This window comes from Aedes albopictus, chromosome 2 (genome assembly GCF_035046485.1).
Source record: "Aedes albopictus strain Foshan chromosome 2, AalbF5, whole genome shotgun sequence".
NCBI classification, from domain to species: domain Eukaryota; kingdom Metazoa; phylum Arthropoda; class Insecta; order Diptera; family Culicidae; genus Aedes; species Aedes albopictus.
Window position 1 is genome coordinate 493,567,220 of NC_085137.1, and position 25,242 is coordinate 493,592,461.

At 38.9% G+C, this 25,242-nt stretch overlaps 2 protein-coding genes across 3 annotated transcripts in view; one reads left to right on the forward strand and one right to left on the reverse strand.

Moving 5' to 3' along the window:
- On the forward strand, nucleotides 1-17,955 carry LOC109423352 (retinol dehydrogenase 12). Its single transcript, XM_029870556.2, has 6 exons — nucleotides 1-854; nucleotides 959-1,229; nucleotides 1,312-1,924; nucleotides 17,414-17,481; nucleotides 17,551-17,667; nucleotides 17,731-17,955. Exons 2-6 carry the CDS (start codon nucleotides 1,165-1,167, stop codon nucleotides 17,837-17,839), a joined length of 972 nt encoding a protein of 323 aa, XP_029726416.2. The 5' UTR covers nucleotides 1-854; nucleotides 959-1,164; the 3' UTR covers nucleotides 17,840-17,955.
- The window catches only part of LOC109423349 (zinc transporter ZIP11), a 12,378-nt gene continuing 5,012 nt past the window's right edge, over nucleotides 17,877-25,242 (reverse strand). For both annotated transcript variants that reach the window (XM_019698303.3, XM_019698304.3), the window contains exons 3-4: nucleotides 18,347-19,396; nucleotides 17,877-18,276 (exon numbers count right to left, since the gene is read on the reverse strand). In XM_019698303.3, the coding sequence (XP_019553848.2) occupies nucleotides 18,198-18,276; nucleotides 18,347-19,329 (1,062 nt within the window). In that variant the 5' untranslated portion in view covers nucleotides 19,330-19,396 and the 3' untranslated portion in view covers nucleotides 17,877-18,197. The remainder of the gene's footprint in view (nucleotides 18,277-18,346; nucleotides 19,397-25,242) is intronic.

Genomic DNA, 25,242 nt, shown 5'->3' on the forward strand with positions numbered 1-25,242 from the left:
AAATATTAGAGTATTGCGTCAGCTTGTCTGTGACTCAACCATAAAAATGGCTGTCAAACATTATTGCCCGCTCACTAGCTGATATACTTAATTAGAACATAACCCATGAGAATCTTAGTTGCACTCTCTTTTGTTCTCAGCATTTCCTACACTTCTCTAGGAATAGTACAAACCTTAGCCCTACTGACCGACTGGCATGTCTAATGGACCATGCAAAAAATATGTCACACTTCAAAGAAGCGGAATCGAGAAAAATACAATCTTCACGAAATCATCGAAATGACGCCAAAAATGTTGATTCTGATGCCAGACATACGTAATTTGTGCATTGCCCCTCATATTGAGAGGATCAGAGTTCAACAAATTATCTGACAATCTCGAAAAGCGTGTTCTGCGCTTCAGTGGATGATTAATCTAGGGTGCACATTTCTAATCTTGATCAACAGTAGAAAATGAAAATTTGCAACAATCAGCACAATGAAATATTCTTATACGTGATGACACAGAAAAATCTTCAGTGATAAATATTTGTGTTCATACTTATTGTAAATCACTGCTATATAAGAGTAATAAAACTGATTGATTTGCATAATTGGTTCACATTGCGTTCCTGAGCCCTACAATAGTAAAAAAGAATGCTACTCACACAAATCTATTCCTACTCAACTGTACGTAGGTAGGCATGCATTTACAATCTTATCTCCGCACTGCCGCCGTCTGACGAAATAAGCTCCGATGTTAGACTTCTAGTAAACCAGTTTACATCACAACACGCAGAAGAAGGCTTGTCGTCGACAGTAGTAGTTGCGTACTTTCTTCATGTCTATCCGATAGTTAGTATTCAGGCCGCCGCAGTAAGTACCCACATGTCTGCTTTTCCTTCCTCAACACCGCGTCCAAAAACTTGCGTCTTGCGGTGGAATTACACAAAAAGTACTCACGCGCATTGTACCCACAGGCATTCCCAAGTAACGACGGTGCTAACTGCAACCAACGGCAACCACTCGGTAAACGAACGAATCGCTCTCTCAGTATAGCCCTGCGCTTCATCGGCTTCGAATCAGGTTTTCTTGCAGTCGCGCTCCGGTTTCCTAATCAAGTCGTCACCACTTGCATCCATCCAAGTCCCCAGTAGTCTCAAGCAAACGGTCTTCGGTGGGAAACATGTTTTCGTTCGTTCACATCGCGGCCTACTCTGTGATCGCCTTTGTTGGCTTCAAGTTGATAAGGTAATGAACTGCTCGGCCTTCACAGTTGGACATCTAGATCAAGTTCAAGGTCGACTTCGTTTTGGTTTCCATTATTTCGCAGATTGTACATCGAGGGAGGCCAGTTTCGCAAGCGAACGCGCTGCGATGGAAAAGTGATTGTGATAACCGGCGCCAACACGGGAATTGGCAAGGAAACCGCGAAGGAGTTGCTGAAGCGTGGTGGAAAAGTCTACATAGCGTGTCGATCGCTGGAGAAGGCCAATCAAGCTCGGGAAGACCTGATGGCCGAGACCGGTTGTACCGAGATTCACGTTAGGGAGTTGGACCTGTCGTCGCTGGACTCGGTGAGAACCTTTGCCAGCAATTTCCTCAAAGAGGAACAACGTCTAGATATTCTGATCAACAACGCCGGTGTGATGGCCTGTCCGAAAGCGTCTACCAAGGATGGTTTCGAGCTACAGCTCGGTACAAACCACCTAGGACACTTTCTGCTAACAAACTTGTTGCTGGACCGGCTGAAAGCGTCCGCGCCGTCTCGGGTGGTGAATCTATCCAGTCTGGCGCATCGGTTCGGAACGATCAACAAGCGTGATTTGAATAGCGAGAAGTCGTACAACCAGGTTACCGCCTACTGCCAGAGTAAGTTGGCCAATGTGCTGTTTACGCGAGAGCTGGCGAAGCGGCTGCAGGGAACGGGAGTCACGACGTACGCGGTAAGTGTGCTCTTCTCAGGTGCATCGGCATGGAATATTTCGTTTGCGGGTAGTGGGTAATGCTTTGTTTTATATAGGTACTGAGTAGTTGAATGGGGCTGTGAGTACCTAATGGACTAATCGTACGCGAGGGATCGTAAAACGAGTATGATGAGGTCAGCTGTGTGTTTTGTGTGACAATTAGTAGTTGTGTAACGGCTGTAGTGTTAAGTGTGTAGCCGTTACAAAAACGATAATTTCTTATGCAGTTTTTCTTTTTTAACCTGGGCTGGAACTGGATTGGCGGAAAATGTGTAAGCAAACAACGTCAAACAAACTTTAGTAAAAGCGAAACCGAAGTCGGGTTTGGGTTGTAACTGTGAACCCAGGTTGGAACTGGATCAAAAAGAAAAACGGCATTAGTCAGATTACTGGGATGCTGATTTCAGAAACTAAAATTTAAACTCTAAATTTGCTAAATCTGGTAAGGTTCATACAGGGGATAGACAAAATGATCGGGACAGGCAAAATTTTCACTTTTCAAAATGCCCATTTAGCTGTAACTTTTCGAAAAGTGCATCAAATGTTCTCAAATTTTCACTGTAAGTTGATCAACTAGTTGTGTATCAGTGGACAAAATTGGAAATTGGAAAAGATCGGGCTATTCTGCACGAAATTATAAGCATTTTAGAGAAAGGTAGAATTATCCGATATCCAACTTTGAGCTGTTATATCTCCGAATTCAATGAACCGAATGACACGAAATTCTGACTATTTATGACTTACAGGCTATCGGATAATTATACCTCTTTTTTGAATCATTGTAACTTTGTGCAGAATAGTCCGATCTTTTCCAAATTTTGTCCACTGATACACAAATTGTAGATGAACTTACAGTGAAAATTTGAGAATATTTGATGCACTTTTCGAAAAGTTACAGCTATTTGAAATTTTTTTGAGAAGGGAAAATTTTGCCTGTCCCGATCATTTTGTCTATCCCCTGTAGATCATCTTTGTTCTTTTTCGAAGCATTGATGGTTTTTCAAACACCTTTTCAAATTATAATATCTCACAAAGCGCAAAAAACTGAAACCTGAAATTTTCAGCAAATATACATCAATACTAGGCAAACAATCTGTCAAAAATTTGGAGAGATTCCTATATTTTGTGTTTTTGAGACATTTAATCTTTAGAAATAGTATTAGAAAAGGTGATGCCAGGATCTAACTTTTGACCGTAACAGTATAGATAATTGGTTTCTTCGAGAAAATGGTTTGTTTTGACAAAATAAACAACTCTTTCATAGACGTCAAAATTCCACGGCCTACTATTTTTGAGTTATTGACAGTTGTAGTTTATTCTGAACATATACTCCTCAAAAATATAAATAATGTTTTCTTATAATAAACCGAAAACAGTAGGCCTAGGAATTTCGACGTAAATTAAAGACAACTTTCTCGAAGGAGCCAACTCACTATAGAGGCTTGCACTAAAAACATAACCTCGCAAATTCTCATACAAAAAGTAAACATTGCCCTCAAAATTTTGAGGGCAATGTTTACTCGGATATGGGACGACGCCGTAGGAGAGAAAGAGAAGGAGATAAAAAGTGACGTCACTGTGCAAGCTCCCATTTAGACCTGTGCGCCGCCGCGCCACGCCGCCGCCGCCGGCACTTTTTGTCCCACGCCGACGCCGACCGAAGTATCGGCGGCGCGCCGTACGCCGCTGTTTGCAACGCCGCCGGTTTTCATTTTTCACGCCGGTGATCAGTGCACGAAAAAAAAAAATAAATTCACATAAAGTTGAGAAAAAAAATCTCACGATCATAAGACTTCGAATGCAACTGCAACTACAACAATTGATTTCTCATCATCGATTTTACCATCTGTTTTTTTTTTATGTCTTTATTTATGAGATTTTTATTTATGATTTACCATCTGTTAATGTAATACGATCATTAACGAAAGAGTTAATCAATGATTCACCTTTGCAGTTATAGACGCTAGTCAAAACCATTCTCTATCGGATTACCATGAGATTATCCAAAAAGAGATCGGAAATAATACTATTTAAAAAATTACAACAAAAAAAAAACATCATCAAAGTTAAATATGACATAATGATATTAATATTGAAAACAGTGTGTTCTAATAATTTAAAGTCTGGCCATTGGAGCTTTGGTCTGTTTATTTTTTTCTTTCTATTGTTTTAGGTAAACTATGCAGAAGACTCTTGTAAAGAACTTCTGAAGAAATTTTAAAGGGAATTTCAGGATACAAATACGAAGCCCTCAGAACTTTTTTTCATATTTTATTAGATTTCATTTATTATTTATCATTCACATCTCTCCAGAAGTTTCTTCAGAGATTCTTCCAAAAGGATTCAGAGATACCTTCAGATGATCCACTAGGGAATCCTCCAGAAAATTCTTCTGGGATTCCTAAAGGAGTTACTTTGGAAATACATACAAAATTCGTCATAAAATTTCTTCGAAGATTCCTCTAAAATTCCAATCAAAGAAATTTTCAGGAGCTCTTTAAGAAATTTATTTAGGAGTTACTTCAGATATTCATCTAGGAGGATTCAAGGATGTCGCTAGAAGATTTTATTTTTCAGAAGATCTCGACAGGAGAACTTTTAGTACAGGAGTTTCTTCAGAAATTCATAAGGAATTCATTCAGAAATACCTTCAGCTATTCCAACAGCATTTCCCTCAGGTAGCTTTACAGAAGTCCCGTCAGAGATTCTTTCAGGAGGATTCATAGATACCTCCTGAAGATCCATCAGGAAATGTTTCAGGAATTCCTGCAGGAGTTTTTACAGCAATAAGTCCAGATGTTTCTTTAGAGATTCCTCCAGAATTTCTTCAGCGATTCCTCCAGGAGTTCCTTCAGAAATCTCTCCAGGATTACCTCCAGATATTCTTGCAGGAGGATCCAAGGATACCTTCAGGAGAATTCAAGAATTCCCGCAGAATTTCGTTCAAAGATTAGTACAAAAGTTCCTTCTAAGATGCTTCCAGGGTATTCTCGATAAGCTCTTTTAGGGATTCTTCCAAGAGTTTTTTCAGAGATCCCTCCTGGGGTTCTTTCGGAGATTTTTATAGGAGGACTCACGGATGCCTCCAGGAGTTATATCTGAGATTTTTCCAGAAGCTCATTCAGGAATTCCTTTATTATTTCCTTAAGATTTAATCAGACATATCTCCAGGAAATTCTTGAGGATTTCCTTCTGGAATTTCCCCAGGATTTTTTTTCGGGAATTCCTCCTTGAAATCCTTCGGATACCTCCTGCAAATCGTTCCCCTACTCGGAAAGATTCCCTTAGGAGAATTCGCTGAAAATCTTTCGAGGATTATGCCTGGAAATCCTTCGGAGATTCCCCCTGAAATTCTTACAGGAATTTCTCCCGAAATTTTTTTCGGGGATTCCACCGGAAATTCCTTAGGGGATTCCTCCTGGACTTCCTTCCCGGATTCCTCCTGGAATTCCTTTGGCGATTCCTGCTGGAACTGGAAGTTCTTTGGAGATTCTTCCTAGAATGCCTTCGGGTATTTCTTCTGGAATTCTTTCGAGGATTTCTTCTAGTCTTCCTTCGAAGATTCCTCTTGATTTTTTGTTTTCGGGGATTTCTCCTAATATTCCGTCGTGGATTCCATCTGGACTTTCTACAGGTATTCATCCTGGAATTTCTTTGGTGATTCCTCCTAGAATTCCTTCGGAGATTCCTCGTGGAATTCTTCCGGGGATTGGAATTCCTTCGTGGATTTCTCCTAGAGTTTCTTCGGGCATCCTCTGGACTGCCTTCATGGATTCCCACTAAAATTCTTTCAGGGATTACTCCTGATATTACGTCGTGGATTCCTCCAGGCATCCCATCGGCGATTCCTCCTGCGTTTCCTGCAGAGATTCCTTATGAAATTTCTCTAGGATTCCTCTTGGAATTCCTTCAGGGTACCGCAAAGGGCTGAAAGTCTCTTTAATAAAGACAAATCAATCAATCAACCTTCAGGGTTTCCTTCTAAAATTCTTTCGGTGATTTCTCTAAGAATTCCTTCGGGGATTCATTTTGGAATGGTTTCGGAGATTCCTACTTCAGTTCTTTTGGGAATTCCTCTTGGAATTCCTTCTGGAGTTCCTTCGGGGATTCCGCCTGGACTTCCTTCGAAGACTTGTCCTGAAATTTCTTTGAGAATCCTTCCTGGAATTCCGTCAGGGAATCCTCCTGGACTTCTTTCAGGGTTTCTGCCTGGACTTTCTACAAGGATTCCTCTCAGAATTTCCTCATTTTTTTTTCTGGAATTGCTTCTGAGATTCGTCTTGGATATTTTTCGTTGATTCCTCCTATAAATCCTTTGGGGATTTTTTCTCGAATTCCTTTGAAAATTCCCACTGAAATTCTTTTAAGGATTCCTGCTGGAAATTCTCTGGGGATTACTGCTAGAATTCCCTTGGTATTCGTGCTGGAATTCTTTAGAGATTTCCTCTAGGAATTCCGGCGGGGATTCCTGCCGAAATTCGCTTAGGGGTTTCTTTTGGAATTCTTGCGAGGATAACTTACGGAATTCTTTCGAGGATTCCTCCTGGCTACTTTTTAAATTTCTTTTACCAGCTATTTTTCGATTATTCCTCCTACATAGCCGTTAGAAGTTCTCACTGGAATTTTTCTGGGGATTCCTCCTGGACTTCCTCCAGGGATTCCTCCTGGAATTTCTTCGGGGATTCCTCCTAAAACTTTTTTGAAGATAACTCCTAGAATTCCTCCTGGAATTCTTTCAGGATTTCCTCTTGGAACTCTTTCGGAAATTCCTCCTGGACTTCCTTAATGGATTTCTCTCAAAATTCCTTCGGTGATTACTACCGATATTCCATCATCGATTCTTCTTGGAATCATTCTGTGTTTACTCCGGGAATTCCTTCGGGGATTCCTCTTGAGAATCCTTCGAGGGTTCCGCTTTCTTTGAGAATTCTGCTTGGAAATCCTTCGGAGATTCCTTCAGGAATCCCTTCGTGGGTTTCTCTGGGATTTTTCCTGTAATTTCTTCAAGGATTTGTCCTGGAATTCCTTTGGGAATTCCTCCTGGAATTCCGTCGGGTATTCCTTTTGGACTTCCTATATGGATTCCTCCTGGAATTCCTTCGGAGATTGTTCTTAAAATTCCTTTGGAGATTCCTCCTAGATTTCCTCCTGGAATTTATTCCTAGAATTCCTCCTAGATTTTTTTCGTGGATTCCTTTTTGAATTCTTTCGGAGATTCTTCACTGATTTCCTCCGGGGACTTCTCCTGTAATTTTGTCAGAAATTCTTCCAGAAATTCCATCGGGAATTCCTCTTGAACTTCCTTCAATGATTCCTCCTGAAATTCATTCGGAGATTCCTTCTCGAATTCCTTCGGGGATCGCTCATAAAATTGCTCCGGGGATTTCTCATGGAATTCTTTCAGGGATTCCTCCTAGAATTTCTTCGGCAATTCTTTCGGGAATTTCTCTTGGAATTCCTCCTTGAGTTTCTTCGAGGATTCTTTTTGGAATTCCTCTGGGGGTTCCTCCTGAAATTCATTCGTCTTGGGATTCGTTTCGGATCTCCTCCTAGAATTGCTTCGGGGACTCCTGCTGGAATTCCTACGAGGATTCATCCTGGAATTCTTTTGAGGATTTCTCCTGGAATTCATTCGGCAATTCCTTCCTCAAGGATTCTTCCTGGAATTTCTACAGTTTCCTTTTGGATTCTTTTGTTGATTTCTTCTAGAAATCATTTTGGAGACTGTTTCTCGAATTTCCTTTGCATTTCCCACTGGAGCTTTTTTGAGGATTCCCGCTAGAAATCCTTTGAGGATTACTGATAGAATTCCTTTGAGATTTCCTCTTGGAATTTTTGTGAGGATTCCCGCTGGCATTCTTTCAGGGGTTCCTAATGGAATTCCTACGAAGATTCCCCGAATGCCTTCAAGAATTCCCCCAGGATATATTACGATGAGACCTCCTAGAAATCCTTTGGAAATTCCTGCTGGTATTCCTGGTATTCTGGTATTCTTGCTGGAAGTTCCTTTGCATTCCTGGGAATCTTCCTAGAATTTCTTCTGAAATTCCTTGAAAATTCCAATCAGGGATTTCCCTAATAAGTTTTTTCGGGGATCTCTCTAAGTGAGAATCTTGAACCACCAGACATTTTTGCAGAAGTTCCTTCATGGTTTCGTACAGCAGTTCGTGCAGCGATCAGTCCAGAAGTTTTTTTCATTGACTTCTCAATAAGTTTTTTAATGCTTCTGCTAGAATTCCTTCGGAGATTCTTTCCGGAAATCATTCGTGGATTCCTTAGTGTGAATAGCTCGACCTTATTATCAATTTTGATAGCTCCTGAATGTTTGAGGAAAACAAAATAAAAATTATAGCTAAATCGACATTTTATGGCCTTCTTTTGCAACAGAGTAATACAAAATGCAGCACACTAAGAATACGGTAATTTCAGAATAGGTCTAATAACTGGTCGCAGTGACGGACCCGAACAGGAATAAAAAAGGTATTCAATCAAATGTAAAAATCAGTGCTGAAAATTTCATTTCGTCATATCTAAATTCAATCGCCTACAGCTCATTTTAGAAGCTGAACCTGAGAATATGGTATATGAAAAACTTGTGGCACTATACCAGTTCTGCAAGAAAGTCACGGAAAAACCGTTTTTTTTTTCGAATAATTAAGGTAAATGTCACGGACTACCTTTGAAAAATGCCAAATGATATTCACCGTGAATATCATTGGCATTTTTCGAAGGTAGCCCGTGACATTTACCTTAAATATTCGAAAAATAGCGGGTTTTCCGTGACTTTCTTGCAGAACTGGTATAGTGCCACAAGTTTTTCATATACCATATTCTCAGGTTCAGCTTCTAAAATGAGCTGTAGGTGATTGAATTTAGATACGACGAAATGAAATTTTCAGCACTGGTAAAAATTAATTTCGCTAATGTTGACATTATGGTCAAATTTTGATCACGCCGATTCACGCCGCCGCCGGCCAAAAATGGCCCTCACGCCGCCGCCGAGCAAAATATAGTCGGCGCACAGGTCTACTCCCATTGTGTTACGGTCAAAAGTTAGACGCTGGCATGACCTTTACTAATACTATTACAAAAGAACGAATATCTCGAAATCGCCAAAAACACTTCTTAAAATTTTTGACGGTGTGTTTGCATAGTATTGATGTATATGTGAGAAAATTTCAGGTTGCGATTTTTTGCGCTTTGTGAGATACTATAATTTGAAAATTACATCACATTTCGATTTTGTTGGCAGATTTTAATGCTTATATCCCACCAGCTTCTGTCCGAAAATTATTATTTGACTCATCTGCATCAACAAATATTTTAAATTCACAAGATCTTCGTAAAAACTTTAAAATAAGCTCAAAAACTGACAGAAAAACTTGTAGTTAGAAGACACAGAATGTTGCTAATTGACAAATTGAGGGATGAATTTTTGAAAAAAAAACGCGTTCTGGTGGGATTCGAACCCACGACCCCGTATTCGCTAGACCGGTGCTTTAACCAACTAAGCCACAGAACAGGTGATAATTCTGCGGAATAGAAAGCCAAACTGAACCCGAGCCCTCACCATGAACATTCACTTTTTCAAGAACCATCATCTCTCTCTCAGCTAATCTGGTAAATGCCAGTAAAGGGCAACATATATCAGTGTACCCTACCTTGCGTCATCGGCGCAGTTGGTCGTGGAGCGTGCGACCGTGCCGAGCTCTCGACGCATACTGAATTAGACACCAGCAAACAGACTGCTTGGTGGCTAGGTATGCGGAGTGCGAGAGTAAGTCTCGGCTTCAAATAAAAATAATACGCTCTCACTTGTAGTTGTTGGGCACAAACGAGGCTGTGTTGTGGATTGACATCTAAGCCGAAAGAGAGATGATGGTTCTTGAAAAAGTGAATGTTCATGGTGAGGGCTCGGGTTCAGTTTGGCTTTCTATTCCGCAGAATTATCACCTGTTCTGTGGCTTAGTTGGTTAAAGCACCGGTCTAGCGAATACGGGGTCGTGGGTTCGAATCCCACCAGAACGCGATTTTTTTCAAAAATTCATCCCTCAATTTGTCAATTAGCAACATTCTGTGTCTTCTAACTACAAGTTTTTCTGTATGTTTATGACATACCAGCTAATCTGGTAAATGCCAGTAAAGGGCAACATATATCAGTGTCAAAAACTGATTTATGATTATTTTAATTTTATAATAACTCCAAAACAGTAGGCTGTGAAATTTTGCGTCTAAGAAAAACTAGCGTGAGTGAGAAATGGACAAATTGAGGCGGGATTTGTGAAAAAGTTACTCGTCCTCTCGGTGAGACTCGATCTCACGACTCCTACTCACTAGACAGGCGCGTTGACAACTACACCACGAGTAGACCCGAAGATGTAGGGACTAACCGGAATTCAAGTTCATCTCGAAATTCTGAGGTTATCTTTTCCTCACACTGAAAACAATGCGCTCTCGGCTAGGCTTTACACATACACCGAAGTTTTTTTACGCGGTACCGCGTTATTTCAAAAAACGTCGTAAAAACCGCGTTATTTCAAAACCCGTCGTAAAAACTTTTTTTACGACGTTGTTTGAAATAATGCGTTTTTTACGACGTTTTTTTTTTAAATAACGCGGTTTTTTTACGCGGTATCATTACCGTCGTAAAAAAAACTTTAGTGTATACAATAGATGCGTGGTGTGGATGGACCTCTAATTCATCCGAAAGAAGTGCGGTTTGTGGAAAAGGTAACCTCAGAATTACGAGCTGAACTTGAATTCAGGTTAGTCACTACATCTTCGGGTCTTCTTGTGGTGTAGTTGGCAACGCGCCTGTCTAGTGAGTAAGAGTCCATTTCTCACGCACGCCAGTAGATGTAAAGTAGATTTTTGAAGAATTCCCAAAAATGATATCATCAGAAGCTCCTCAGGTATTCCTTTAGGTATCCCTTTGAAATCTATTCCTTTCCATGTATTTCTTTGAAAATTTCTACAGGATTTCCTCCAGGAATTATTCTTTGGGTCTTCTTCTTTAGTCAAAAGTTCTCAGAATTTCCACGGAAAGTCCACGTACTGCTTCAGAAATTGCTCCTGGGCTTTCTTCGAGTGTTGCTACAGAAGTTCGTGCATGCATTTCTTCAAACATTTTTGCCCACGAATTTTATCAGAATTTTTATGAGAAGTTTTTTTTCGATTTTTTTTTTTCCATTTTTTTTAAATGCAATGAGATATTTTTACAAAAATTCGGAGATTCTTCTACCTTTAGGGTTTTTCTTCAGAAGTTCAGAAATTTTTCCAGGATCAAATTTTAAAAATAATTAAAGGGACTTCTCCAGAATTCCTTCAGATATTGCTCCATATATACAGGGGTTCTATCAGGCATTCATTTTGAATTCGTCCAGAAAATTCTATATTTTAAAGAGATTCAGTATTTACCTAGGCATTCATCCAGAAATTTCTCCAGGGATAACTTCAGAAATTGCTTCAGGAATGTTTGTACTGAAACCCTTTCAGAATTTTTTACTAGTAATTTCCAAAGATATCACCAGCAGTTTTTTTTTAGAGTTTTTATCAGACAGTCCTTCAGATATTTCTTTAGAAATTCATACAGGAATTTTGTAAGTTTTGTGCCACTTCTGGAAGAACTTCTGGAAGAACCCCAAGAGAAAAATCTGAATCCTGAAGGATTTTTTTAGGAAATTCTTAAAGGTATCTTTGAAAAAACTTCCATTCTCTGTAGGATATTTTTACAAGAATTAAAGTTGAATTTCTGAAAAATGGAAGAATTTTCGAAGTAGTCCAGTGCTAAAACTTCTGAATCCCTAAGATTCTCAAGAAAACTCTTGAGATATATTTGAAGGCATTCCTCAAGGAATTGCTGCAAAATTCTGGAGAAACTCCTAGAAAAACCCTTGGTGAAATTCCTATAAAAGTTTATTGAAGAATTTTTTAGACATCTTTAGGATTTTTTTTAGGAATTCCTGTTAAAGTACTTAGAGAAAAACCAAGGTAAGCTTCTGAAAAAAAAAATACCTGGACGTATTTATGCAGAATTTTTAATGTAATATGAACAGAAATTCTTGAATCTCTGGAAAACTTAAAAAAAGCATTGAAAGAATTTTTGTACAATTTTTCTAAGAATTTCTAAAGAAATTCCTATTCTTAAACGAATTTTGAAGCATTTCTTTCTTGTAGAAGAATTTAAGAGGATTTCGTGAACGAGTCCCATAAAGAATAGCCTTAACGGTGTTTTAGAAGGTACCCATCTTGAAGAATTCTTGAAAAAAATTCTGGAGAAAATCTTAAGGGAATATCTGAAGGAAGCCCCGGAGTAATTTCTTAAGGTATTCCAGGAAGAATTACTGAAGGATTCTTTGAAGGAATTGCTGATGGAGTCTGTGGAAGATTTTCTAAAGAAATTTTTGGAGACATTACTTGGAGGAAATTTAGGAACAATTTCTGGTGGAATACAAAATGGGTATTATAAACGAGTTCTTAAATTAATTTCTAGCGTAAATTCTATGAAAAAAAATGAAAAGAATTCTAAAGGAAACTACGTTTTCTAAAGAAATCCCTGGAAGAATTCCTGAAGGAATTCTCACAAAAAAACATCCGAAGGCATTTCGGGCAGAATGTTTTAAAAAATTACGGAAGGAATCGCTGAAGAGATTTCTGAATGGTTGTCTTAATTTATCCTTTGATGAGTTTTTGTATGCTTCTCTCGAAGAATTCCTGAAAGAATTAGGTACTTAAGGATTTCCGTAGAAATTAATGAAGAATTTCTGAAGTAGTCGACGCACGATTTTCTAAAATAATCTTTTAAGAAATTTCGTATGAATAGATAGTGAAATATTTGAATTAATCACTGTAAGAAATTGAAGAAAGAGGTTATTTTTGGGCTTTCATGGACTTTTCAAATGGATTACAGGGATTTCAAGAGCGTTTGAAGGACGTTTTAATGCGATAACGAAGGTTTTGGAGGCGTTTCAAGGTATTTCAGGGGCGCTTTAAGGATTTTAAGAGCTTTTCTGTAGGGGTCTCAGGAGTTAAGGGCCTTCGGAGGTATTTCCTGGGTTTAATCCAAGGGATTACGCAGTTTGGATCGTATGGAGCACTTAAAAGACCCCTGGAATCGCACTGAAACTTTCCTGAGACCTCCAGGTACTCCCTGAAACTCCCAGGGTTCCCTTGAAATACCCCTAAGACCCCCTAATACGCTCCTGAGACATCCTGAAGGGTCTCATAAACTCCCTGGAGCGTCCTCAAATGGACCTGATATCCTCTGGAATGCCCCTGAGACCCCCTGGAGCCTCACCCCCGTAAACGCTTCTGAGACCTTTAAATACACCTCTGAAATCACCTGGGACAACCTTAAATGACTCTGGGAGCCCCTGAAACGCTTCTGAGCCCCTTTGACACGTCTCTGAAACCACCTGAGAGGAGCCTCTGAAATTGACTGGGACCATCTTAAACGCCCATATAGCCGAGGCGGTAAATGCACGGGTATTCAGCATGACCATGCTGAGGGTGACGGGTTCAATTCCCGGTCGGTCCAGGATCTTTTCGTAAAGGAAAATTCCTTGACTTCCTTGGGCATAGAGTATCTTCGTGCCTGCCACACGATATACACATGCAAAATGGTCATTGGCAGAGGAAGCTCTCAGTTAATAACTGTGGAAGTGCTCATAGAACACTAAGCTGAGAAGCAGGCTTTGTCCCAGTGAGGACGTTACGCCAAGAAGAAGAGATCTTAAACGCCCCTGAGAGCCCTGAAGCCCTCAAAACCGCTCCTTAGACCCCCGGAGCCCTGTGGAACCCCCTGAAACCCTCTGAGACACCCTTGAAATGCCCGTGAGATGTTCTGATACCCCCTCAAACCTCTTAAAACGCTCCTTAACCCAAGTAACACAGAAAACATCTTTGAAAATGAAATTTGGAAAAGATGTTGTAATACAGTACTATAACCGTATCTGTACACATCTTATGTTGAAATCAGGTTTAAACTATGTTTGGCATAAACAAGCCACTGCAAAATCTTATCAACCTCACCACATGTTACAGAAACGTAAATATAACGTTGCTTAAACTTGATTGGTGTACCATTGTTTTCTTTCAATTAAAGATGATATGTTAAACCTCAGCAGCACATTGCTAACACCTTTGAGCTCAAATATGTTACGAATACGTTATTTTTACGAATTTAATACGTTAATGTATAAGTTAATCTGATCTCTGTCTTCTCTCACTCACTTGAATTTATGAAGCATCCGATGCACGGAAATTTAACTACAATGGCACCCGAAACTCATATTTTTTGTTTAGCGGTCACTTTGAGTACTTACGTGACCAGTAAAACTCACTTAGAAACACATATTTTACTCCCGCAAATTTAGAGAAGAATTTATTCAGATTGGTCCCAGGAGCTGCACTCCACCTTTGTTATTGTTATAATTATGCTCAAAACAAGTATCCGAACCAAAAATGACATCCTCTATGCTATTTGCGAATGGATGTTGAAAATACGTTGTTAAGATGTTTTTTCAATGTATTTCAATTGGTTCAGGCAAACATGTTATAAGGATGTACCATGGGATGTACAAAAATTGTAATTTGAACGTATTTCCAATATTTTGAGTTTGTTTTCCTATCAGGCCAGTTAAATTACAGTGCCTACTAAAAGGTTTGACTCAAATCTATATATATAAAAATGCAGTGGCATACGTGGGACCGCGCATAACTTGCGAACGGAAGGTCCGATTTTGATCATCTTAGTTTTGTTCTGTTAGTTTTCACCCAAGGAAGGTTTATGAGGCAAAAAACATGGAAAAATTGAGTTTTTGTAAATCGATCTTACATACGTTTTGTGACCGGGGACTTGGTCTTGGATGGAAACTTGCAACGTCAAAAAACGCAGTAGGCAAGACAAAGTTTGCCGGGTACGGCTAGTGCTTTTATAGATGTGTAACCGCTTGTTTATCTACAAGTTTTTCTCCCAATAATTATTTATCCGGGAAAATTTAAGCATTCAATGGAATAATATAATGGCCTTATTGAACACGAATACTAATTCTACAGTCTAAAAGCACATGATAAATACGATATAATTGAAAATATTTAGTTTTCCAAAACTTTCTGACGGTACTGTGTCAAGAACCCACCATGTTGCATATCTGAAAATGTGCTCGAAAATCTTACAAAAACTAGAAAGATGACAAAAACCTCCCTTCTTGTTTTAGTCCGATGGAAGGCGAATTAATTTATGAAGAGCAAATGTGTTTATTTTACCATAAATTTCGAGTGGCACATGAAATTAAGTCATTGTGACCAAACATCGAGATGGTAAATTACAAATGAAATGCAAGGCTTGACAATTATTTTGAGCCATTACCAAATATCATTTAATAAGTGTCACATTTATTTGCACAGTGTGTGATTGATGATGAATAATTTTCCTGCTAGCAACAAGTAAGTTCTTACGATGATGCTGAGAACATATTCGATACTTAATTTTATGTTATAAGAATGTATTGAAATACATCTTTAGTAACATCAAAGATGTTTTATAAGCCGCCATTTTTTGCGCTTTTTCGGTGATATAAGTGTACGAAAATATGTTTCCCATATTCGGAACGAAACAATGACGTTTGTATGAATCATGTATTATATACAGTATTGTAACAAGTTGTGTTACTTGGGAAGCTCTCTGAAATACCCCTGAGACTCTCTGAAACTGTCCTGAAACGCCCATGAGATCCCTTGAAGTGCCCTGATACCCGTTAAAACCCTCTGAGACCCCTTCCAAACGCCCCTGAGATCTCTTGGTACCCCCTGAAACCAACTGAAATGACTTTGAGATCCTTTGGAACTTCGTGGACCGCCTCTAGAACCCCTATAAACCCCCATATATGACCCTGATACCCCTTGAACGCCTCTCAGACCTCCTGAAATACCCTGGGACCCTCTTAAAATGCACCTGAGAACTCTTGATACCCCTCTGAAGCCCCTTGGGGAACCCTGAAACGCTCCTGCAACCTTTCTTCGAAGGACGTTACGAAATACACGAAGTGAAATGTTTAAGTTATAATAATCAATGGAGAAACTTAGGTACTGCCAGCACTGTCAAGGGAAGAGCCGCATTACAATTCGGAGCCAAGTGGAGTCAAGAGCAATCAGGTGATCAATAATTTAGTTAGTGATTTTACCACTAGTTACCAAAAATTAAGTCTAACTTTGATCTGTTGTGTCTAAAGATTCAAAGAAGATAGGTAAGTTCGTCTTCGGCAAAGTTTTTGATGTGATCAAGAGCAGTACATTGGTGCAGCAATTTTCAGCTTAGAGCAGAGAGGAAAGATACCTTCAAAAATTCCTGCTGAAATTTCCCCTTCGCTATCTCTCTAAAAATATCTTCCAAGGTTCTGGAAGTTTTAAAAATGCCTTCAATTTTTTCCGAAATTCCTCTTAGAACCTTTTCAGAAATTCTTCTAGAAGTTCCTCCAAAACCTTCTCAAACAATCTGCTGAATAAGTTTACATGGATTTTCTAAGATTTTTTTCCAATCATTTCCTTAGAAAATTCTCCGCGATTAAATAAATATCTCTAGAGTGGCTATCATGAAATTTTCCAGGAATTTCCTCAAAAACTAGTCTAAGAGTTCCTCCATAAATTTCTCAAAGGGTTCATTTAGAAAAATACATGGATTCCTTTAGAACTCCCTTCAGGAACACTTTAGAATCTTTAACTGATTTCTTCAGATATTCGTGCATCGATTCATTCATAAATTCTCCAAAATGTTCCAGGGATTCCTTACATGAATATTTCAGTGATTCTCGAGAAATTTCTCCAGCAGATGTTCCAAAAAATTATCTTCTTGGAATTGCTTCAGAAATTTCTTCAGTAAATCATTCAAAAATTCCTCTAGAGATTCATCCAGATATTTTCTGAAGAATTCTTTCAGAAAATCTTGTATGAATTCCTTCCGGACGGCATTTCCAACAAAATAACTCTTAAAGAAATCCGCAAGTCGACCCGAAACCGGTCGATGAAAGGTACATATTAATATAAGCGTTATGTCTCGTCTCACGTCGCACGTATTGTGAATGTCATTACTGTTCTTACGTTGGCACAAATCACGAAAATTTGATAGTGATAATCCGCAAGTAATCCTTCCAAGGCTTTCTCCAAAAATGTATCCGTGGATACTTACAGAAATTGCTTCTGCAATATATTCCACGGGTTCCTTCAAAAATGCGTCCAGCGACTCTTTCAGAAAGCTCTCCAAGGAAAAACCTTTAAAAGATTCCTTTGGTTTTTCCTCCAAAGTAACTTTGAAAAATTCGTCCAGTGGTTTCTTAAGTACTGGGGATTTTCATGTAGAGCACTGCCCATCGATATCTGGTCCGATCCCATCCAGGTTGACTTGGTGTCGACTTAAGAAAACACTATGCCCAATGCTCCAATTTTTATATCAAATTTTCCGTTTCATTTTAGGTACACCCCGGAACCGTTGACACTGAGCTACCTCGACACATGGGATCCTTGTTTTTCTTGTTTGAGCAGTACGTCGCACAATCTGACCCAACCATTTTTGAACCTCTCAATAATATGCTTTTCTTGACTACTTTTAGCAACATTGTTAAACCGATTCTGCGCCTAACATTCAAAACTCCCAAATCTGGAGCCCAAACGAGCCTCTACACTGCCCTGGACGAGGATTTGGCTAACGAAAGCGGAAAGTATTACGCGTAAGTTCGAGCTACAGCTTTGGCATGATTTAGATTTTACCTTAAGCTTTAATTTCTTTGCAGTGACTGCCGTGCAGTGAAGCCCAGCAAGGAAGGACGCGATAACGATACTGCCCGTTGGTTGTGGGACATCAGCGAAAAGATGGTTGGTCTTTCGGAGAAATCATCCTGAGAACTGTGATATCGATAAAATTGATACATGACAAAGGTTTGTGTAGCTAGATCATAAAAATGGGTTTCATTTGTACATGTTATTCCTAGAAATAAAATAAAATTTTGGGAAAATGATGTTTTTCTTCGCATTTTGTTCGTCCACCCATAAGCGGGTGTGTTCGATTTGCTCTCCAAGGCCTTTTAAGAAATCAACCAATTCTCGTACAGCTAATGGTTTCCTCATTTTTTCTAAACAAATACAGTTAATACTTAATCGATTAAAGTACATTCCAACAGTTTAGATCACATCGGTATGTTGCGGTCAAAGTAGTTTTGTTAATTGTCGTATTTGTACGGAGCACCAAATGCCCATATGCTTATCCAAGACCAACGTCGAGGCACATCATCACCACAAAACCGGTTATCGTTCCCCAGGTGGCAATCAGTCCGTTTCCGCTGCAAATAGAAAATCATTTGTCAAACCTGCATTTTCTTGGAGTAACTTCACTTTTCCCTTCATACGTACCTTGCATGCGCCTCTGGTAGAATATCATCCGCCACGATGTAGATCATGGCCCCAGCGGCAAAGGACAGGGCATAGGGCAAAATAATGCTCGCCACACTGACAGCAACTGCACCCAACACACCGAAGATCGGTTCAACCATTCCGGACAGTTGACCGTACCAAAAGCTCTTCCCTAAGCTGAATCCAGCAGCGTGTAGCGGTAGACTCACCGCCAATCCCTCGGGGAAGTTCTGGATGCCAATGCCGATGGCCAGATTTCGTGCCGCCTCGAAGGTGGCAGATTCCGTTGTTCCGATAGCACCAAAACTCACTCCGACGGCCAACCCCTCGGGGATGTTGTGCACGGTAATGGCCACCACCAACAGCATGATTCGTTTCCACTGGGACAGCTGTGCATCGATCTGGCTCTGACTGGTGTTCGTATACGTGGCTTGCTCCTTAACCGATCCCTTCCTGCGCTTGCGCGAAACGTTTCCATGCTGTGCGTTCAAACAGTCCGCAAAGCTTTCCATCCCGATTGCCAACGAATTGTCCTGCGGGTTCGGAGGAACTCCCGCGTACGAGCTGCGTCCATGCTCCAACGAGGACACTTGATCGTCGATCGCAATATCGGCCTTATCCTTGTTGGCATGCGTCAACGCAATCATCATGGTAGGGCTATTGATTCCCAAAAACGATATCACCTTATCCGTTCCGTACACGAAGATCGCCCCCAGCAGGAATCCCACCGCTACCGGAATGAATGCAAACTCCCCTTTGCTTCCGTACATGTTGGAGCTTTCCGCCAGTTCGATGGCCGGAGCCAACAGGGACCAGAAACTGGCCGCAATCATGACGCCGGCGGCGAATCCAAGCGAGATGTCCAACGATTTGCGCTGATTGCCCCGCAGGAAGATCACCATTCCGGAACCGAGCGCCGTGAGGCCCCATGTCAGCAGGGTGCCCAGTAGGGCTTGCGTCACCGAACCGTAACCCTGGATCATGGTGGGTGCGGTGGAGCTGATGAATTGATTTGTTTTCTAGTGCTTGAGATCGGAAGGGTAAGCAAACCTGTGGAATAGTAGAATGAACGAAATTGTGTTAGCAGAGTTGACAGAGGCATCATTATCTCTATAATGAGTTTAAATTCCCGTTGAGGCAAAAAACCCACGAACGGATGAACTGATTAACTTGATTATTGCACGGATCAAATCGTCTTCAGCATTTTTTTTATTTGTAGGAAATAGTTATTTATGCAACGAGTTGCAAAAAGTCACCCACGTGTGATCATTCACCCGCACAAGCAGTTTTTTTTTGTTCGATGCGACTCTGTGTGCCATCATTACTGTCACAAATTTTCGGGCTTCCGTCGCGTCGTCGTCAAGCTGCTACTGGAACTGCTGTTGCTGCTTCCAATACTTTCCAACCGAACTAAGCCACTAAGCACACATGATTTGAATTAGAACTGCAAAACAGATGTAGTGGCAGTAACGAAATCATCGACAGAAGGCTAGCGAACATAAGTAGTGCTCTATCACAAATCATTCTTGGGCATTGAAAAGTGTTGCATAATTTAGCACATTATGCAACACTTTTCTGTTATATAATGTGCTGCATTATGCAACACATTTACACATATTGAAAAGTAGATCAGAATTTTTTCCACGATTACCTCCAGGAAATCCACCAGAAATTCCTATAGGGATTCTTTCAGAATGATCAATATTTTTCCAAAATTTTTAAAGAAAGAAAATCCTTAAAGGATTTTTAATAGATTGCAAACTGCTCTTATTTTGAAAGTACTCAACAAAAATGGCTGAAATTTTCACTGTAAACAGTTTAACACAACAATTTTACACTGTCTAAGTTTTATAAAAATCGGGACAGTGTTACCAGTTCTACAGTCAAAATAGTGCACGCGGAACTAAAAATGGTCAAAAAGTACCTAAAATTTACATTGAAGCGATTTGAGCTTTGGATATTTACTAGAAAAAGTACTGAACCGATTTCGATCAAATTTTTACCACTCAATTGATACTATGTTAAGAATATCGAGTGAAATTTTCAAACGTTTTGATGAGGTAACAAAAAAGTTATAGCCTAAGCATTTTTTTTAAATGGGTGCCCAAATTTTCTAAAATCTCATTTTATGAAGGGATTTTTGAATGGATTTCCAATGGAGTCACTGTAGGAAATTCAGAAGATTTTCCAAAGAAATTTCCAAAGGATTATCTAAACGATCCTTTGAAAACTTTCTAAAGCAATCCATGATGGAGTTTCCGAAAGAAAAAACCATGGAAAGCAATCTAAAAAGATTCTTGTAGAATTTATATCAAAAGTCCCTACAAGAATTTTTTGACGAAGCTTTGACGAATTTCTGAAGAAGTATGGAAGATTATCTGAAGAAATCCTTGGAGAATTTTATCAAGGAAATCCAAACTATTGATTTTTTGAAAGATTTGCTAAAAGCATTTCTGAAGGAATCCTTGGCTAATTCCTGAAAGATATGTCGTTCTGATTTTTAGAAGAACGTATGGAGGAATTTCTTAGTAAACCTATGGGAGTTTGTCTTGAGGAATTGTTGAAGAAATTTCTGGAGGATCCTCTGTCAGAAATTCTGAATCAAATTCCCGAAGAATTTCCGAACTATTGAAGATGTTTTAAAAGAACTTCCAAAAATCTATGAAAGATTTTCCGAAAGGAATTGCTGGAGTAATTCAAGGAAAGTTTTATGAAGGAGTTTTCAAATTGATTTCTGGGTTCATCTCTTAAAAATTTTGGGAAAAATCTAAAGGAAACTATGAATTTCTCCAAGTTATCCCTGGAAGAATTCCTGAAAGAATTCTCATAGAAATCTGCTAACTCATTTCTGGCAGTGTTTCCTAAAAATCGCTGTAAGATTTTTGGAGGAATTTTTGAAAGAATGCCCGATTTTTTTAGAACTCATGGAGACATGGTTTTCAAATTAAAACCCTCGATAAATTTTTCAATATCCATTCGATGGTTTTTAAAATGAATCCTTCGATAAATTTTTGAAGAAACTTTTTGAGAAACTCATGAAACATTTTATGGAAAACCTGGAATTTTTCTACGATATCTGCTAGAAATCCAAGATGAATTCGGTATGAAATCCCGATATTCTTAAAAAAGGAATATTTTTTGAATAAATATCTAACAAATGTTCAGAATATTTAGCAAAATATGTGTTGAAATCTAGGATTATCTTTAAAATATTATTACTAGGAAAGTTTTCCTACTTCTTTTCTGATAATTCAGTCAGAGTTTTGTGCAAAAAACTTTAAGTTCGACAGGAATTCCACTAGATGAACTGAATCTCAAATTTTTGAATAAAAAACCTGAATTTATAAATTCCGTCAAATTCTGCAGGTTTTTTCCAAAAAATTCACCCAAAATTCAGTATTTGCCAGATCGGAATATGACATTTGGCTGAAACCCATTTTGTGGAAGATGAAGCATATGATATTTAGTCAAATGGACAATTCGTCGAATGGACATTTGGTCGAAAGGTACTGACTGAAGAAAAGAGATTCGAGTGAAAAATAATTCATATTATGGATTTCGGTAACATAATTTATATGTTACTGAACTTATTTCAGTATCAGTTCCACTAGGTCATTGTATTTTGTATGTCACAGTGGGTATTAGGTTTGATCTGTATCTAAGGACTCGTTACAAACTTTTTTTTTAATAATTGTTCTTTGAGGGGTGGTTGATAAAAGTAGTGATGCATTTGAGCGCGATCCACTTGCGTTAAAGTTTTTTTTTTTAATTTTATTTCTTTTTTTTTTTTATTAAAATAATTCGTGTTTTACAATCTAAGTTTACATTTTTTTTTAACAGTCTAACACACATTTAAATAGTTTCCGAATTGCTTTTTGAAAAACGCTCTATTATTCCATCTAATATCTCTTATGCTTTTCTTGAACCAGTACAAACTTAACGAATGCTTTTGTCTTGCCATATAACTTATACTGTGCACCGCCAGCCACATTGCTGCTTTTAGTCTTGAGTTCTTTTCTGGAACAAACCAAGCTAGAATCTCATCAAGGTTTACAAACTCTACGTGAAGCTTATTTCGAATGATGTCAGAAACCCATTCGCGAATTTCAACCGTTTTTCTGCATTCCACAATGCGATGGAAATTATTGTCAGGAGTCCGACAGGTATCACAGTTAAAATCAGGTATTCTGCCGATACCGTATTTAGCGAGCTTTTCTTTGTTGGGAATAACGTCATTAAAGAGCATGAATAAAAGTTCAAACTCTGCTTACAGCGATCAGAAATATTCCAAAAATCTTTAGTTCAAAACTTGGAACGTGAATGGCAAATGAACAACCCGCCAACAATACACTGTAAAATGCCAGCATGATACGCTGGTGGCATGATACAGATTTGAATAATCTTGGGCATGTTAGATTCAAAAACTTATCCTGTTCGGCATGTCAGCTACAACAACTTTCAGAAATCATAAAATTGAAACAACCGATAATTTCAGAAAAGGATTCTCAACAAGCCATCACTATCAAAACCACTTTCTTACATATAAACCCAACAATGTAAAGTTAGTACGTTAGAATGTCCACAGTATATTTCAGGAACTCTGGTTGATCGGACCACTTTATTCGTATGACATTTCAATAGATAAAATCCTTAAGAGTTCAAAGCCGAATTAAGATCTGTAGATCCCTTTTGAGCAGTACAAAGCTCTGACACGAAAGTTCAATGGCTACTGCGTTAACGATCAAAACGATCGATCAAATCTGACTAAACATGTCAATGGTTGCTCCTCCGTGATTGATCTGAGCTGGTAACAATTGCACTGAGATCCAAATGAATAAGGGCTGGGTCACTCCTCTTATTCTCAAAGTGCAATTTAAGCAGCTCATACATTTTGGATCAATAACGGCGCCGGCCACGTCCTTATAGTCAGTTGGGAAGGGAAAGGAATGTTAGAGTGTACTGGTTGTTACTACTAAAGACCGAGATCACCTCTGCATCCCCACAACCAGCACGGACTGGGGTATTTGTTATACGGAAAGGATGGTATATCTGGGAGTCACCGTTGGGTCGGTGATGCGATCCATGGATAGGGGGTTATTTATAGTGTTCGTATGGTGATAGAATGTGTGGTGAATAAGGTGAATAAGGTCAAGCGGCACAGCACGCTTTGGTTGCATAACTTGTAGGCGTTATAGACACTGTGCTGTGAGTGGAAGTTGGAAGGGAGGGAAACGACTTTTTTTCCAATTCGTTTCTGGTTCTAGGGCTTTTTCCGCTGTCAATTTTTTCGGTGTCCGCGAAATTCATATTTTACCCCAATAATTACCGCAACTAGCAATGATTGCCTCGAAAAGCAAGTGTAGGGCTGTACGTTCTAGAATTTTGGTTTTGAAAATATAACTTCTCCTGGAGAACGTTTTTTTTTCGCAAAAAGTGTTTCCTGAGTGAATTGCGGCTCGCTGCCAGAAGAGCACCCGCGTTCGACAGCGGTCTCGACTAGGGTTACCATCCGTCCTGATTTAGCAAGACATGTCCTGATTTTCGACTAATTTTGTCCAAAATTGCTTAACAAATCCGATGAGTTTTACTCATTTTCGAGAAAATACATGAAATGTCCTGATTTTCTATGCTGTGTTGATGGGAGCCCTAGTCTCGACTGTTTTTCTAAAGTTCAGCTGGAGAAAAATTGATTCTGCGGATGGTGCTTCCAGCGGAAGGCTATTTAAAGTGATTGCTAATTTGCTAGTGGTGAAAAGTCCAGCGTTTCAATATGGCTTTTCTGTTGAGATCGCGACCCAAGTAACACAGAAAACATCTTTGAAAGTTAAATTTGAAAAAGATGTTGTAGTATAGTACTATAATCGAATCTGAACACATCCTATGTTAAAATCATGTTTTAACTATGTTTGGCAATAACAAGTCACTGAAAAATCTTATCAACCCAACCACAAGTTAGAGTAACTTAAGTTGAACGTTAATTGCACTAGGGTTTTGTATCATTGTCTTCCTTCAGTTCAAGATGATATGAAAACATCAACAGTACATACATAGTTATAACCTTTGGGCTGAAGTATGTTAAGAATACGTTAAGTGTACGTATCAAATACGTTGGTGTATAAGTTCATCAATTCACTATATCACTTCACTCATTTGAACATTTTTTTATGAAAAATCATTTGCACTTGAAGCTTTCCATTTAATCCAACACTAATATTTAATGCTTTGCGATTGTTGATTGCCTGGAGTTAATATTTCGTTGTCATCCGGGGACCAAATTTGCTTAATGGGTATAAGAATATTCTCTAAAATTCTTGGCGATTGCGGAAGTCGCTTTAGTCCTAATGGGTCAGCAAAGGAAAGTCACCATTGAACTTCACCTCAGTGTCAAGCTTTATATGTTATCTAAAAATCACTTCGAGTACTTACGTGACAGCTAAATCTCACTTAAAAACACTAATTTTGACTCCGCGATACATTAAAAATTAAAATATTTTGATTGGAGTAAGAAATTGCACTAAAACTTTGTTATTGTTATACCTATGTTTAAAACAGGTATTCAAAAACAACAATCACATCGTTGTATGCTATTTGGAAAAAGATGTTTCAAAAACGTTATTATGATGTTATTTCAATGTATTTCATTCGATTCAAGTAGTATTCGACAAACATGTTGTTGTGATGTACATCCGATGTTATTAAAACGTAATTCTAATATTCTGGATTCTTTCCTATCAGGACTGTTTTATTACAGTGCCTGCTAAAATGTTTCACACTAATATTTGTATATATAGCCGTTTGATCATGTACAGATTCGTATCCAAAAAATATTTATCTAGGGCAGTTCAAACATTCAATGAAGTGATTTAATTTCCTTATTTATATATAACGAATACAAG